General features: G+C 50.3%; 2 protein-coding genes across 6 annotated transcripts in view; one reads left to right on the top strand and one right to left on the bottom strand.

Moving 5' to 3' along the window:
* Nmt1 (N-myristoyltransferase 1) overlaps window positions 1-8,912 on the top strand; it is a 47,724-nt gene extending 38,812 nt beyond the window's left edge. The window contains exons 9-12 of the mRNA XM_004655319.3: window positions 1,979-2,149; window positions 3,519-3,686; window positions 4,429-4,566; window positions 5,660-8,912. Of these exons, the coding sequence (XP_004655376.1) occupies window positions 1,979-2,149; window positions 3,519-3,686; window positions 4,429-4,566; window positions 5,660-5,680 (498 nt within the window). The 3' untranslated portion in view covers window positions 5,681-8,912. The remainder of the gene's footprint in view (window positions 1-1,978; window positions 2,150-3,518; window positions 3,687-4,428; window positions 4,567-5,659) is intronic.
* A 1,697-nt stretch (window positions 8,913-10,609) lies between these two features.
* Window positions 10,610-16,283, bottom strand: part of Plcd3 (phospholipase C delta 3) — a 31,326-nt gene continuing 25,652 nt past the window's right edge. The window contains exons 9-15 of one of the 5 annotated variants that reach the window (XM_045158497.1): window positions 15,808-15,948; window positions 15,522-15,672; window positions 14,724-14,840; window positions 11,884-12,050; window positions 11,538-11,673; window positions 11,310-11,459; window positions 10,610-11,256 (exon numbers count right to left, since the gene is read on the bottom strand). In XM_045158497.1, the coding sequence (XP_045014432.1) occupies window positions 11,030-11,256; window positions 11,310-11,459; window positions 11,538-11,673; window positions 11,884-12,050; window positions 14,724-14,840; window positions 15,522-15,672; window positions 15,808-15,948 (1,089 nt within the window). In that variant the 3' untranslated portion in view covers window positions 10,610-11,029. Of the gene's footprint in view, window positions 11,257-11,309; window positions 11,460-11,537; window positions 11,674-11,883; window positions 12,051-14,723; window positions 14,841-15,521; window positions 15,673-15,807; window positions 15,949-16,283 lie in introns of those variants that run through there. The other 4 variants (XM_004655320.2, XR_006638911.1, XR_006638912.1 and 1 more) reach the window with 4 other exon arrangements.

Genomic DNA, 16,283 nt, shown 5'->3' with positions numbered 1-16,283 from the left:
TCTCCCTGCTTTCCTAAAGAAACAAGGACTCTTGTTTTGCAGTTGTGCCTCAACTCACTTCAAGACCTTGAACTAGCAGCTCTTTAAGTCCCTCCTGTGTTCTTAGAGCACTTCCCGAGGACTGCCAGTCTAGATTTGGCAACCTCCAAATGGATGGATTAATCACCTTGGCATGGGCCTAATATACTCAATACTCAGTGCTAGATTGAGGTCATTAGTGTCCCATCTTAAGAGACAGGCTACTATAGCACAGTTCAACATTGCCAGGACAGACTTAGGAAGCTGATTGTAGTGTCCCATGCCTGTAATCTTAGCACTCAGGAGGTAGAGGTAAGAGTTCAAGACCAGTCTAGGTTATACACCATGTTTGAGGCCCACCTAGGCTACATGAGACCCTGTGTCTAAAACAGTGGGGGGGCCTGGACAGATGGCTTAGTGGTTAAGGTGATTGTCTGCAAAGCCTAAGGACCTAGGTTTGATTTCCCAGGACCCACATAAGCCAGATACACAAGAGGGCACATGGCATGTGGAGTTCGTTTGCAGCAGCTGGATACCTGGCATGCCCATTCTCTTTCTCCCTCTCTTCCCTTCCCCCCTAAACAATAAATAAATTTTTAAAAATTGGGTCAGGCATGGTGTCACATACCTTTAATCCCAGTACTAGGGAAGCTGAAGTAGGAGGATTGCTGTGAGTTCAAGGCCAGTCTAAGATTGCAAGTCAGCCTGGGCTAGATAGATCAAGACCTTACCTCAAAAAAGAAACAAACAGAAAACTGGAGGCCCTGGTGTATGTCTTCTGTTTTGTGTCATCATGGCATGTGTACTCTGCATTCCAGGGAGGCAGAGAACTGTAAAAATGCTCTGGTAGCCTAAAGAATGTCTGAATCTCTCTGCATTTGAGTGAAGACCCAGTGGCTGTCTTCAGTCCAGGGTTTGAGGAGTCACTGCGAGGACTGCCATGTTGAATGAGGTCACTAAGGATTACCTAGAGAGATTAGGATTTGCAAGGAAGTTTGAAGGCTAGAGGCCCGGAACTGAAGTTTTATTTTTAAAGATATTCTTATTTTTGTTTATTTATTAGAGACAGAGAGGAAAAGAGGGATAGTGAGTGAGAATGGGTGTCTCTAGCCATTGCAGACGAATTCCAGACGTATGTGCCACCATGTGCATCTGGCTTATGTGGGTCCTGGAGAATCAAACCTGGGTCCTTAGACTTTGCAGGCAAGCACCTTATCCACTAAGCCATCTCTCCAGCCCTTTTTTTTTTTTTTTTGAGGTAGTGTTTCACTCTAGCCCAGGCTGACCTGGAATTCACTTGTAGTCTCAGGGTAGCTTTGAACTCATGGCAGTCCTCCCACTTCTGCTTCCCAAGTGCTGGGATTATAGGCGTGTGCCACCACACCTGGCTTCAGAACTGAAGTTTTAAAATCAGTCTGTGCCCTTGTTGTATCAGGCAGTTACCACATGTTAACTGTGCTTCTGATGTTTTTGGTTTGGATCAGCCCCACCTTTGTGCATCGAGCCTCTGAGGACAGTTTGTTAGCCCCACTATTGGCTTTATAGGATCATGTGGTTTCCTTCCACTGAAGCATTTTTCTAAGAAAAAGCAGTTTGGAGTTGGATGCTGGTTTAGTTGAAATCCCTGGAGCTGGGTACATTTCTTTTGAATCCATCTGGCAGCTCGAATGGCCAACTGGCCCGGAAGATGGAAGATCTTGTGCTGTATGACATAAGGGAGGACAGGAGGGCCTGTGTTTTCTTAGGACATTCTGGGGCCACATGGTGAGAGGTGGATGCCACAGCCTCTGTCCCAGTGGCAGCCTTGCTGAGGAGGGAATAGGCCAGATTGCCAAAGGCATGGTCAGGCTGAGTCTGGATGCCCAGTGCATTGGGGGAGACGCTGAGGAAGATCAGGGTCTGAGGGACAGATCCAGGATGATCAGCACATCTGATGCCAGCTCTTCTGTTTGCCTTGCAGACTCCTAAGACAGCTGGGCTGCGACCAATGGAAAAAAAGGACATTCCAGTAGTGCACCAGCTGCTCACCAGGTACTTGAAGCAGTTTCACCTCACGCCTGTCATGAACCAGGAGGAGGTAGAACACTGGTTCTACCCCCAGGAGAATATCATTGACACTTTTGTGGTGGAGGTGAGTAATTCAACAGTTCCCAGAGAAGCAACTGGTTCCTAGGGACCTGGTATTGCCGCTGTGGGCTTCCTGGACTCTCCATGTTTGGTTCTTCAAAAGATGGGGAATCAGAGCTGGAGAGATGGTTCAGTGGTTAAGGCACTTTCCTTCAAAGCCCAGCATCCCAGTTTTGATTTCCCAGTACCCACATAAAACCAGATGCACAAAGTGGCACATGCATCTGTAGTTTGTTTGCAGAGGCTAGAGGCTCTGGCATACCCATTCTGTCTCGCCATTCCCTTTGCTTGAAAATAAATAATTTTTTTTTAAAAAAAAAAAAAAAAAGCACAAGCCAGAGAGATGGCTTAGCTGTTAAGTTGCTTGTCTGCAAAGCCTAGGGACCCTGGCTCAATTCTTAATACCCACATAAGCCAAATGCACAAGGTGGCACATACATCTGGAGTTCATTTACAGTGGCTAAAGGCCCTGGCGCACCAGTACTCTTTCTAATAAAATATTTTCTAAAAATTAAAAAAGGAGGGGGGGCTGGAGAGATGGCTTAGCAGTTAAAGCACTTGCCTATAAAGCACAAAGACCCAGGTTCAATTTCCCAGGACCCATGTAAGCCTGATATACAAGGTGGCACATATATCTGGAGTTCATTTGCAGGGCTAGAGGACCAGGTGCACCCACTCTTTCTCTTTATCTGCTTCTCTATCTCTCAAATAAATTAAAAAAAAATTTTTAATTAAAAAAAAAGGGAATTGTAGCTTATGTTGAAAAGATACCCTTGGGTCCTGGCTTGGGCCCTCTGTCCCTAGATGATACAGAATAGAGTCAGGTGAGCCTTTGCTTCCCTTCTTATCCCAGTTCAGTGTGCTATACAGACGCCAGAGCCACAATCTGAGATATTAACCACAAGAAGGCATCTCTGGCAATGCTAAGCGAGGAAGGGTAGCCAGGAGCTCAGCCCATAGTCCAGTCTGGCTCTGTCCTCAAGTGCCCTTAGCCATTGTATTTCCTCTCCCTCTATATCAGGTTCCAGTTTCCACTCATTTGGTTGGAGGGACACAGGCTGCATAAAGGGGGGGGGGGGGGTGTGGCCATGTTCCAGGGCTGCTGTGTTACTGTGCATATGTGACACTATTTTTGTTTGTTTGAGAGCAACAGACAGACAGAGAAAGCGGCAGATAAGAGAGAGAATGGCACACCAGGGCCTCCAGCCACTGCAAACGAACTCCAGATGCATGTGCCCCCTTGTGCATCTGGCTAACATGGGTCCTGGGAAATTGAGCCTCGAACCGGGTTCCTTAGTCTTCATAGGCAAATGCTTAACCGCTAAGCCATGTCTCCAGCCCTGTGACACTATTTTTTATTGTCTTCCTTTCAGAGTGCAAATGGTGAGGTGACAGATTTTCTGAGCTTTTATACACTTCCCTCCACCATCATGAATCATCCAACCCACAAGAGTCTAAAAGCTGCTTACTCCTTTTACAATGTTCACACCCAGACCCCTCTTCTAGACCTCATGAGTGACGCCCTTGTTCTCGCCAAGATGGTAAGGAGAGCCTAGGGTCTTGGGAGATCTGGGAGGAGGGCAGTAGAGGACTGGTAAGCACAGCTCAGGAGCTCACTCCAGTGGTCTTTTCGTATCCTGCTCCCCAGGAATGTCCCAAGGGGAAGTACTGGGATCCTTGGGAGAGCCTGACTGGGTAGCTGGCCTCAGGATTGGCCTTTTTTTTTTTTTTTTTCCATTTCCAGCATGGGAGGATAGGAAGGGCTTTGCTGGGGTGAGTGGTTAGAGTGGTTTGCTGGAGAGCGTGGGTGGTAGATTGTCAGTCTGCTCATACTTGGATGCCCTCCTTCACCTAGCCTAACCCCTGTGAACAGCTAGTCCTTACTCCATGGAGCATCAGATCAATTTGGTGAAATGTGGGGAGGATTCTTGCCATATCCTCAAAGCAACATATTAGGACTCTAGTCTTAATTTTTAGAGAGGACTGTGGAAACTACTGGATGGTTTCAGGGAAGGAGAGTAGGTAGCAGGACCTACTGGTGTGTTCACTGAGAACAGGGTGGGTCCCTAAGGGGACACTGAGGGAAGGCCAGGGTGAAGGCATGTGTGGATCATCTCCAGAGGCACATCTGCAGAGCTGGCGCCAGCTAGTATCTAATGAAGAAGCTGCCGGAGCTTCGGAAGGAGCCTCGCTTGTTCTGGCACCTGTAGGACGGCACTGGGGGTGGACGGCGAGCTAGCCTTCCTGTCCTCAGCTGTTCCTGTTTCTCCTGCCACGCTGCAGAAAGGGTTTGATGTGTTCAATGCACTGGATCTCATGGAGAACAAAACGTTCCTGGAGAAGCTCAAGTTTGGCATTGGTGATGGCAACTTGCAGTATTACCTGTACAATTGGAAGTGCCCCAGCATGGGAGCTGAAAAGGTACGTGTGGCACAGCCATGCCAGTCAGGTAACTAGTGCTTCCAACTAGGTCTGGGATGTGGCATTAGTCAGGGCCCTTAGCAGATGGTATTTGGACCTTGAAAAAAAAAATCCGTTTCTAGTAGTCAGACCAACAGATCAGTGTCCTCTTATCAGAACAGGGAGGATGGCATAGGATCAGGCCTTAGAGCCTCACAGAAACAGAAAGGTGGTCTCTAGCTTCTCTTCTTGCCAGCCGGGCCACACATCTGGCTCAGACAGGTATTCCTTACTGTCCTGTTGTTCTTGATGGTGCTGGTAATGGTACTGGGGAGTAAACCCAGGGCCTCCCACATGCTAGCTAAATGCTCTACCACTGAAACTACATCTCCAGTCCTTTTTTGATTTTGTGACAAGGTCTCACTGAGTTGCCCATGAACTCAGTCTGTACCCCAGGCAGGCTTTGAACTTAAGATGTTTCTGCCTCTGCCTCCTGAGTAGCTGTGATTATAGACCTGCACCTCCAGGTGTGGCTGGTCTTGAGGAAATTATAAAGTTGAGTTGCCAGTGGTTAGCCAAGAGGTTCAGGTCTGTGGATCTGTCTTTCCTGTCCTGGGCTGCCATTCTCACCTCAGTGTGGCCCTCAATCCTTTATCTCCAACTTCATCAGGGAAGCCCAAGGACAGGAGAGTGGTCAGCATTTACAAACACTGAGCTGGAGATGAGTCTTTGGCCCAGCAATCTTCAGGGTGCTGCCACTGCTGTCTTTGAAAGATCTCATAGAAATGTAAGCCTGGCAAAGAGGTTGGGTCAGAAGCCCATTAGCTCTTATAGACCATAGTTATTATGTCATCCCCACCTCCCGTTTGGATTTTCAAAGTAGGGTCTCACTCTACCCCAGGCTGACCTGAAATTCACTATGTAGTCTTAAGCTGGCCTTGAACTCAACAATCTTCTACCTTAGCCTCCTGAGTGCTGGGATTAAAGGCGTGTGCCAACACATCTAGCCATAGTTACTGTTCTGTGAGTTCAGATCTGAACATCAGGACTGGGGAGGCAGGAAAGGCATGGACATTGTCAACTCAATGTAGCTTCTCCCCATTGGCTCTCCTAGGTTGGGCTGGTGTTACAGTAACCAGTTGCCAGTGAGATTCTGGATAAAGCCACAGAGAATTCAACCAGGAAATGGAACCCCACCACTTGTTGGTCCAACTTTCACAAATGTGGGAATCCCTGGCAAAGAGAACAGAATTGAACCGGCTTTACCAAACCGCCAGCAAACTGGACAATTGTATTGCAGTGGTATTGGCTGTGTGATGTCACCTCTGGCTGTGTCTCTGGTCTCCGTGTTTTCAGTTAATCACATCCTCGTGCAGCCATGATCAAGGGACTGAAACTGCTGAAAACTAGCTCATGATTGGCATATTATGGAGTTAACGGGTGAATAATAAAGTATATATATATATTATATATATAAATATAAATATTTTAAATATCTTTCATGTTCCAAATGTACAAGGATGTTTGGTCTCTAATGAAAAACTATACCCAGTCATTCCTCAAAATTAGAATGCAAGGATGGTGGCAGGCAGACATGTATCGGCACAGCTCATTGTTTCCTGCTGAAGCAGGCATTGGCTTTTCTCAGGGGAGCAGGAGAAAGAGAATCTGGGGAAGCTCATGCAGTTTCCCTTCAACATTGGCGACCAGCCGGCTAGCTTTGAGTCAGGAGGGAAGGCGGATGGACTGCCAGTTCGGGAGAGCACGCCGATCTCCAGGATGGCAGATGAAACTCCTGGATGAGGCTGCTCTGAGAAAGGGGCCAGAGCACTTCTGCATTCTAAGACTAAGCGGTGGGGACAATCGTGGAAGCAAATTTCATTAATCAAGCCCCTCTTCCATCTCCTGGTACTTCTCCCATAAGAAAGCATCCTGCCCAGTGATTTTAAAGGCTTTTGAGCCAGCTGTTGCCAACCTTACAGATAGGTATGTGCCCCCTGTGCGATTTTGCCTTTCCACTACCTGGGATGACTGGCCATTTGAAGGGGACTTTCAACCTCCTTGTAGCATCTGGGACCTTGTGGAGACCACATCAGTGCAAGCCCTGCTTAACTCAGAAAGAACAGAGTCAGCACCCTTGGGTGGCTGGACAGGCATAGTGTGGGCCAGAACCCAGGCCTTCAGCCTCACCGCAGCCTCTGCTTGTGCCTTCAGCCCATCAGCCGTCTCCTGCTCCTCGGTCTCCTCCAGGACGTGCAGCTGCAGTGGCGGCAAGAACAGTAACGAGGCAGAGCTGGACTTGGCAACACAACCATTGTCTGAGTCTTATTGCTGATGCTGATTTGTGGATTTTTGTGGTGGTGGTGATGGTTATTGGCTGCCAGTTTCTCCAGAAGTACACAAGCCTCTGGTCACATGGTTGCCCACGTGGGCATTCCTCAGTGGTGTTCAGCCAAGTGGCCTGGGAGCACTGGGTTATGAATTGTCAGCAAGCCACGTTCAACTTCCTCCTAACTCTTGCTCTAAGAGAAAGCCTCAGGTGGACAGCATGATATGTGGTGGTGATTTCCTTGGTGTTTGACCTCTTGGCTTTCTGGAGGGAAAGAAGCCTTAGCCTGAAGCCAGGCTCAGCCTGGTCCCATGAAAGGAAGCTGCTGTACAGGTGAGCAGGCATTTGATTCAGTCCGTAGGTTCTGGTGTGGTTTGCCAGGAGCTCATTTCTGCAATCTCCAAAGCTGAAAGAAATTATGTGCTTGAGAGGGAGGCTGTGTCACTTGAGCATGTTGCCTGCTCTCTGCAGACTGCTGCTGCTGCTGGAAAAGAAGCCCAGTCTGCTTGATTCTCACCAGAGGCCTCTAGGGACCTTCTTTCTCCCTAGTGTCCTGTGCTGCAAATTGCAAGCACCAGCAAGTGGCTGACTTGTGACTCCAAGATACTCAGACCAAAGAAGCTGCTGTTCTTGGTCAGATGTGCACCGAGTTCAGCAGAGGAAGATCAGAGAGGCTCCCTTCACAGCCTCAGTCATCAGACACAGTGCCCCACATGCCAGAGTGGGTTCACCCTGCCAGATCTCTAGGACATCAGAGAAAGTACTGAAGCCTTTCTTATTTTGGGCTGAACTTGGAATGTGGAAAGGTTCCTGCCATAGTCTTCATCAGTTCTGGGCCAGATCCCAGCTCAAATTGCCTCTGAGACTTGGAATATGCAAATCTCTGGAGTGAGCTTGGATTTCATTGATCCTCATCATGGAATGGAACAGTGAGCCCCAGCTGACTTCTCTGGAAGAAACAGGTCTCTGGCAAAGGTCCCAGCATCCCATTCCCCAAAACCAGGTGGTCTGCTCCTCTGATTCTGTTTCCTCATGATGGGGCCTTGCCCAGGTCTGCAGGAGTTGGCTCCGAGGTTGCTTTCTGTCTTGTTTTTACCCATACTGTCCCTGTGTTATTCACTGACTCCTGGGATTTGTGGCCAGAGAGCACCATCCCAGAGTCCTGGCAGTATGACAGCACCATGAACCCTGAGGCCTCTAAGCAAAGCCACCCAAGGCAACCCCTCTGGAAAGCCTCTCTAGGCATGGTCCCCCACCCTCTGTCAACCAGTTTTCTGGCTGCCAGGTTCCAAAGTTGACCTGTTCATCTGCCTTTGGGTTGACTCTCCATCTGACCATGGACTCCAGTCTATAGCGAGGGAGCTTGGTAGAAAGGCTTAACTCTGGATTGAGGCCTACATAGGGCTGATTTTCCTCACACGTGCCTGTGTCTGAAGATGCTGATGTCTAAAAGTTAACTCACACCAAGCTACTCTAACATTCATTTTTTTATGAAAAATTTCAGGCTTTGCCTGCAACTCCCTTTTAACTGCCATTTGCCCTCCCTTAAGTTGCTGGCTCTCTGAAGGCCAGAGGCAGGTGCCCCTGTGGTCTTGAATTCTTTCTTCAAAGATGACCAGCATCAAACCAACCTAAGGACCTAAAGGCCTTGAAAAGTTTCATTGGGCTGTCTATGGTTCAGGAGAGATTCTGTGGTCAGGGAAAGGGGCAGGAGTTTTCTCCTGTATGTAGCCTGGTCTGCCTGACCCAGAACCCGGAGACGACCTAAGACCTCTCAGGTTTGCTCTGCTGCAGGCGGCAGCCCTGGAGACAGTCTGCACCTGGGAGTCTGTTCAGGACAATTTTATTCAGTGAAACTGACAGGCAGGCGCTGTGTCTGGGGGTGGGGGAGGGCAAGCTTCACCTTTTTGTCTCGGCTTTTCTTTGGGCTGTAGTGGGGGCATTCATTGCCAGGGTGGGGGAAGAAATACCAAATGCATATTGTTCCACTCAGTACATCTCACTTGTTTCTAATAAAGGAAGCAGCTGAACAGACAAATCTCTCCTAGTGGTCCTCTGGTCAACAGGTGGGAGTCCTGGGGCCCAAGATAGAGCAAAGGTGATAAGAGCATGACTTTAATCCCAGCACACAGATATTGGAGGATTGCTATGAGTTCAAGGCCACCCTGAGACCACATAATGAATTCCAGGTTAGCCTGAGCTAGAGTGAGACCCTACCTCAAAAAACCAAATAATAATAATAATAAGGTGGTAAGAAAGGCCCTGGATCCCCAGGAGGCAGCTTTAGAAAACCTTCCTTTGACAAGGTTCTTCACCAAGGCACGTTGGGCTTTCTCCCCAGTCTTTCCCACCTGCTAGTACTGACCTAGGCTACCCATGTAAGATCAGCCATCTCGGGATAGGTCAGTAGTGGCTTTTGCCACATTGTCTAGATACTACTTTTCCCCTCCCAAGCCACTGGGCAGGGCCTTGTGCATGGTAGACAAACACTGTCACTGAATTCCAGCACAGTCTCATTAGGTTTCCCAGACTACCCTTGCACTTGTGATCCTCTTACCTTGATCTTCCTGTAGCTAGGGTAACAGGCCAGTTCTGCAAGGGCCACCTTAGGAGTGCTTTGCAATATGGCAGATTGTCCAGCCCAGGAGCTGTGTTTGTACCTCCCATTGCGCTCATCCTTTGATTTAGCTATTTCCAGACCCCTATGGTCCTTTCCAGTCCCAGTACATCTGAGCCCATGAGAGGTCACTCACTGTTTCTGAAGGATAAAGCCTTCATTCCTGCCCTTGCCTTTAGGTTCTCACCCTAGCCATTCACCTTTCCTCTTGTTCCAAACTGGAGAATTGTATGGGGTGTTAACCCTGGGCCTGGCACATACCTGATGGCCAGGTCCTGACAAGAGCTGGCCCTGTGGAGACTGGCAGCAAAGTTCTTCATACACTAAAACTGGGCTTGAGTGGGCTGTGCCTCACCCTGGGACTGTGGTTTACCTGTCTGTCTGATCTGTCCCTTCTAGGCTCCTTCATTCTTAGACACAGGAATCTTTCACAAGCAAAGGCCACGCCCTAGAACGAGAGCAAGGAGAAGCCAGCACTTCCTGCCTTAGGTCATGGCATTGCAGGAAGCTGGGGCTGTCCCAACCCTCAGGCTTGGTTCCTGTGAGGCATGAGGCCAATTCACAGCCTAAGCAGGCACCCTGTGACAACAGCCTTCAAGCTTTGCCCTTGTCCCGTGCTGACACTGTTGCCTAGTGAGGTCAAAGACCACAGCTCAAGTTAGTCCATAAGGGTCCCTTTCTAACAGGTTTGGGCCCAGGCTTTTCTCAGATCTTGTCACCTGATGTCTCTCATTCTTCCCACGTTGTCACAGTGGCAACCTGCTGCTATCCAGACCTCCTGGTTGGCTGGTGCAGCAAGAGCCCCTTGTCCTTGGGACGTATGGGAATGGACAGGAGCCGCGAGCCCAGCTGAGCCTAGGAAATGGGGATCCTGTCCTCTCCCCATTTAAGGCCACTTGTGTGTAGTATGGGAGGCAACCTTATGAATTGGTGACCTCAGTCTTGTGATACTGATAGCAACTTTGAGCCAAGAGCAGCACTTAGGGCTATTTTGAGCCATGGCTCTCCTACAGCTTCCCCCTGCCTATCTTGGACAAATCCAAGTTCCATTGTGACAAGAAGCCCAACAGGCCCTCACTCCAGCCTATCCCCCTGCACAGTCCTGGGGAGTAAAGAGATAAAGTAAACCAGTTCTTTATTTTTGAAAAATAAACTCTTCTACCCTTTCAGGGTTCTTCTATGACACAAGTTACAAACCTGCCAGGTTTCCCCAGAGTTCCCACCTCGTCATTCCTTTTCTGAGACAGGAAGGGGAAGGGAGCAAGGGAGGAATGCCTGGAGAGAAGGAGGGCTTTAAGGGCCTGCTAATGCCCTGGATGGAGTGTGGGTGCTACGCCCCTTTTGAGGAAGGAGGCTGGGAGACGTCACGAGGGGGCGGAGGGACAGGTGTCCTCCTCCCCAAGTCTGGCCCAACACCATGAGGGGTTGGGTTGAAGACCAGGGGAGCTGGGGCCACCTCAAGACCTCAGGGTTGGAGCCCACTGAAGTCCAGTGAGGGCATGACAGGACCCAGTCCACAGGGAGGGGCTGAGCAGCACTCAGTACCCAGATGAGGCGGGCACCTGGAGAGCAGGATGGAGGAGGGACACAAAGGACCAGAGAGCTCTGAGGTGATGCAGACCGGCACCCACGGCTCCTCCCAGCTCCTCAGGAGTGCCTGATGCGGATGTGGACGAAAAGTGTGGCTGGAGACAGCGAGGCCCCATCCTTAGAAAGCAGGTGGATGTGGCGGTACCCTGTGGAGAGGACAGCAAGGAATCGGGGCCTGAGAAGTTGGGACCCCCATCCCATGATTCCCTCCCCACCTACACCACCAACCTTGCTTGAGGCTGTGGAGAGGCAGTGTAAACTGGCCCACAAAGTCATTGGGAGAGGTGATATCATAATCTTCTACCACAAACCGGACCAGCACCAGCTCTGGAGCCCGTATCTGGAACTGCAGGGTCTGCCCCCAGTGGGGGTTGAAACCTAGGGCATAGGTATGGTGGTCAGGGTTCACTGGCCCCCTGATCCTGCTGGCCCCATTCCCAGCAGCAGCCCACCCACCATTATTGAGAACATAGTCAGTCTCCTTTTGAGCACAGTCTGCAGGCACCCCGTGTATCTCCACGCGCACCAGGGGGTCCACGATGGAACTGCGCCTCTCAGCATTCAGCTTGGGCAGCTGTTGGGCTGTTAACACCTGGGAGACAGAAGGGTAACGTCCACCCAGCCCCCACTGGGACCCATGCCCATCCCTGCCCCGCTGCCAGGGCAGTAAGCCCTTGCCCTCACACAGCCCTCCTGCACACATGTGGACACTCGGACTGGCCTCACATCAGGCCTTTCTTCCTCCTCCTCTGGCCTGGCATCTCTCCATAACTAGCCCTGACCTGAGGCTGGGGCTGCTGACCTGGACTGTTAGAGTGGTTCTGGGAGGTCCCGGACACTCGGGGTCAAAGGTTGTGTCAGGTTGTCGCAGGCAGGCAGGTTTCAGGATGTAGCCACACTGCCCGTTGATGAGGAAGCGTCCTGCATTGAGGTCCATCTCATAACCTGGTGTCTGAAAGTTCAGGGCAACTGTGGAGTGGACAGCAGGATTGAGCAGGAGATCTTAGTGGCCTCTCCTCCCTGCGGAGGTTCAGCTGTGGCTAAGCTGGACAGAGGACATAGCTGCCCCCCCCCAGCCCACCTCCCCAACCCAGCATCCTGCGTCTGGTTAGTGCTGCCCTGTCACAGCCAGGCCTTGTGAGGAGGGGAGCATGGCAGCCAGAGATGGACCTTCTCCCTGCACTCTTTCAAGGAGACGTTAGCTTAGGTGGGTGGGGCTGGCAAGGCCTTACCCTCAAAGCTAGACATCAGAGTCTTGCTATAAAACCCAAGTAAAGCCGGGCGTGGTAGTGTACGCCTTTAATGGTAGCACTCAGGAGGCAGAGGTAGGAGGATCACCATGAGTTCGAGGCCTCCCTGAGTACATAGTGAATTCCAGGTCAGCCTGGGCTAGAGTAAGACCCTACCTCGAAAAACAAAAAAAGCAACTAAGCCGGGCATGCTGGCGCGTGCCTTTAAACCCAGGAGGATCACCATGAGTTCCAGGACACCCTGAGAATACAGAGTGTTTTCCAGGTCAACCTGACTAGAGTGAAACCATACCTCGAAATGCCCCTCCCCCCAAAAAAAAGTAAGCCTCAATTCCTATCTAGTCCAGTTGGCCTTGATTATAGGTATGTGCCACTTCACCTAGCAAAGGTTATTAATTTCTTTTTTGTTGTTTTTTTGAAGTAGGGTCTCACTTTAGCACAGGCTTACCTGGAACTCACTCTGTAGTCCCAGGCTGGCCCTGAACTCACAGCGATCCTCCTACCTCTGCCTCCCAAATGCTGGGATTAAAGGCATGCACTACCATGTCTTGCTAGGGTTATTAATTTCTACCTTTATAAAAATGCTACCTTTTGGCCAGGGAGATATCTCAGTCAGTAAAGTGCTTGATTTGCAATTAAGTGGACCCAAGTTCAATCCTCAGTCCTCATGCTCATGCTCAGTCCTGAGTGCTGGGATTAAAGGTGTGCACCATCAAGCCTGGCTTCACAGGAACTTAAAACAACAACAAACTGGGGCCAGGAGTGGTGGCACACGCCTTTAAATCCCAACACTTGGGAGGCTGAGGCAGGAGGATTGCCGTGAGTTTGAGGCCAGCCTGAGACTACAGAGTGAATTCCATGTCAGCCTGGGCTGGAAGAAAACTCCATCTCAAAAAACCAATATAATAATAAGAAAACAAGCTGGGCGTGGTGGCGCACGCCTTTAATCCCAGCACTTGGGAGGCAGAGGTAGGAGGATTGCCATGAGTTCGAGGCCACCCTGAGATGACAGTTAATTCCAGGTCAGCCTGGACCAGAGTAAGACCCTACCTCGAAAAACCAAAACTTTGGAAGGCTAGAGAGATGGCTCAGCGGGTTAAAGGCACTTGCTTGCATAGCCTGATAGTGTGGGTTCAATTCCCTAGTACCCACATAAAGCCAGATATGGAGTTCATTTCCAGTGACCAGAGGCCCTGGTGTGCCCATACTCTCTTTGTCTCTTTCTCACTCTTTCAAATAAATTAAGTTAAACCGGGCGTGGTGGTGCATACCTTTAATCCTGGCACTCGGGAGGCAGAGGTAGGAGGACCTCTGTGAGTTTGAGGCCACCCTGAGACTCCATAGTGAATTCCAGGTCAGCCTGGGCTAGAGTGAGACCCTATCTCAAAAAACAACAGCAACAACAAAAAAATTAAGTTAAAAAACATATTTTTGACACAGGATGTCATTGCTCAGGCTGACCTTTTAAATTCACTATGTTTGGGGGGGGAGATATTACCATGGGATATTTTTTATAATCATGGAAAATGTTAATAAAAATTGTAAAAAGATAAAATAAATAAATAAATAAAGACCAGGCAGTAAAGGCTAAATAAATAAATAAATTCACTATGTAGTAAACCAGGTGTGGCGGCACATTTCTTTGATCCCAGCACTAGAGAGGCAGAGGTAGATCTCTGTGAGTTCAAGGCTACCCTGAGACTACATAGTGAATTCCAGGTCAATTTGGGCTAGAGTGAAACCCTACCTTGGTAAACAAGATAAATAAACAAATTCACTATATAGTGGAGGATGACCTTGAACTCCCGATCCTCCTGCCTATACCTCTCATGTGCTGGAATTCTAAACATATGCCACCTTGCCCAACATAAAAATGTAACTTTCATACTGTCAAGAGTAAAGAAGGGAGCCTGGTGTGTGGCGCACACTGTTAATCTCAGCACTCGGGAGGCAGAGGTAGGAGGATCTTCATGAATTCAAGGTCACCCTGAGACTACAAAGTGAATTCCAGGTCAGCTCTGAGCTACAGAGACTCTACCTAGGAAAACAAAACAAATAAAATGAACAAATGTGCTGATTTTGTTTTTCTACATACATCTATTTTTCTGGTTTTCTGAGGTAGGTCTCACTCTAACTCAAGCTGACCTGGAATTCACGATGTAGTCCCAGTGTGTCCTCAAACTCACTGCAATCCTCTGCCTTCCAAGAACTGGGATTAAAGGTGTGCACCACCACCCTGGATTTCTATCTACACTTCTGACAACTTTAAAAAGACAAACAAACAAACAAAAAACCCTGGTTATCCCAAATACATTTTCCACTTGCTGGAAGGCTGTGTGGCTTCTCACTGCTGAGGTGCTATTGCTGTCCAGAGGCCAGCCCACCTACTTACCCAGCTGACAGCCGGAGTTCCACATCTCCTGGGGGTTGTAGTTGGCAGAGTTCATCCGCAGCCCCAGCGGGTACACGCGGGTCAGCTGCTGAGCATTGTGCCTGACAAAACTGTTCCCTAGGGCAGAGTTGGGGCCGGGACTTGAGACAGGCCACAGGAATATATAGTCCTTTTCCCAGTGCCGGGACCTGTAGCCTCCCACCTCACCTCCAACCCCAGCTTCTCCATCTCAATCTCTTCTGACAGGGGAACTCAGAGGAGGCTGCTGAGGGCCAGAGAGGAGCAGCCACAGCCTGCTGCCCACATTCTTGGCTCCCCATTCTGAACACCTGGTCTTGGGTTGACATGCCATGTCACTCATCCTGCCCACACCCCCATTCATACCTAGAGTTCCCGGAATCTTTGCCATGGGCATGCCTCCAGGCCTTCCTACAACCTGTTCCTCCTGTCTGGAGTCTCTTCCCCTTCCTCCCTTTGCTGCTTCCTTCTCACCCTGCAGTGACCTGTCTTCTCAGGCACAGCCACCTCCGGGAAGCCTTCCCTGGCTAGTCCACCGGTGACTGGCCTGCCACTAGGTGGTGTCACTGCGCGTGCCGGCATGGGCCTCTTCCGCCTGTGGCTCTGCTCTGCCCACGCAAGGTCTGGAGCGGGGTCCTCCTCTGAGAAGTCCTGCCTGCTCTTACACTGATGTACCTTGGGCTGTCAAAGCCTTCTCAATCCCAGAATCCCCCTGGTCCTCAGGAACCTGCAGGACCCCACCACTCTCCTGACCCTGGATGCCCACTGTCTGGCTCCTACCTGCCTCCCGGATGAACTTCCTGGCCCTTCGCTCGCTGAGGGAGCTGACCTGGCAGGGCTGGGGGCCACCGGGGTTGGGATGCAGAGTCCGCAGGCGGGTGGCGCAGCAGTACACAGCCAGGGCCGACAGCTCCGGGGAGATCTGCTTGGCCTGGGAGACCAGCCTCCGCTGAGTCCCCGGCTCAATCCTCAGCCCACCTCCCTTCCCTTTCCAACCTGCCCTTCGCCTGGCTCTGCACGAGGACCCAGGCCCTGCCCAGTTGGCTGACCCAGCTGGTATACTCACTTGCCGCCTCTGCTCTGCAACCTCCAAATCTACTGCTGCCTCTTCCTCCTCCTCCTCGTCCTCCCTGTCGGATAAGATTCGGCCATCCTCATGCCTAGCTGGCAGCTTCTTCCCCTTAACCAGGACTCGGCCCTTCAGCTGCTGTAGAGTCCAATATAGACAATTGAAGCCCCAGAGGCAATATAGATGGCTGGGAAGGGAGGTCTGGGTGGAAGACAGTATCATCTCAGGCCATGGGACATAGAACAGGCAGGACAGGGCCAGGTTATATAAAGCCTGGAATGTCAGACAAGAGGGTAGGCTGGGTCTAGTCAGGAATGGAGAACCAGAGGGACTGAGGTAGGTGGCAGGGAAAGGTCGAGGCAGAAAGAAGTGAGGACTCTGGGGCTGGAGAGATGGCTTAGTGGTTAAGGTGCTTGCCTGTGAAGCCTAAGGACCCAGGTTCAATTCCCTAGAACCCATGTAAGCCATATGCC

The sequence above is a fragment of the Jaculus jaculus genome, chromosome 9, assembly GCF_020740685.1.
Source record: "Jaculus jaculus isolate mJacJac1 chromosome 9, mJacJac1.mat.Y.cur, whole genome shotgun sequence".
In the NCBI taxonomy this organism is placed as follows: Eukaryota; Metazoa; Chordata; class Mammalia; order Rodentia; family Dipodidae; genus Jaculus; species Jaculus jaculus.
Note: the sequence above shows the minus strand (reverse complement) of the source record. Positions and strands in the feature narration are given on the sequence as shown.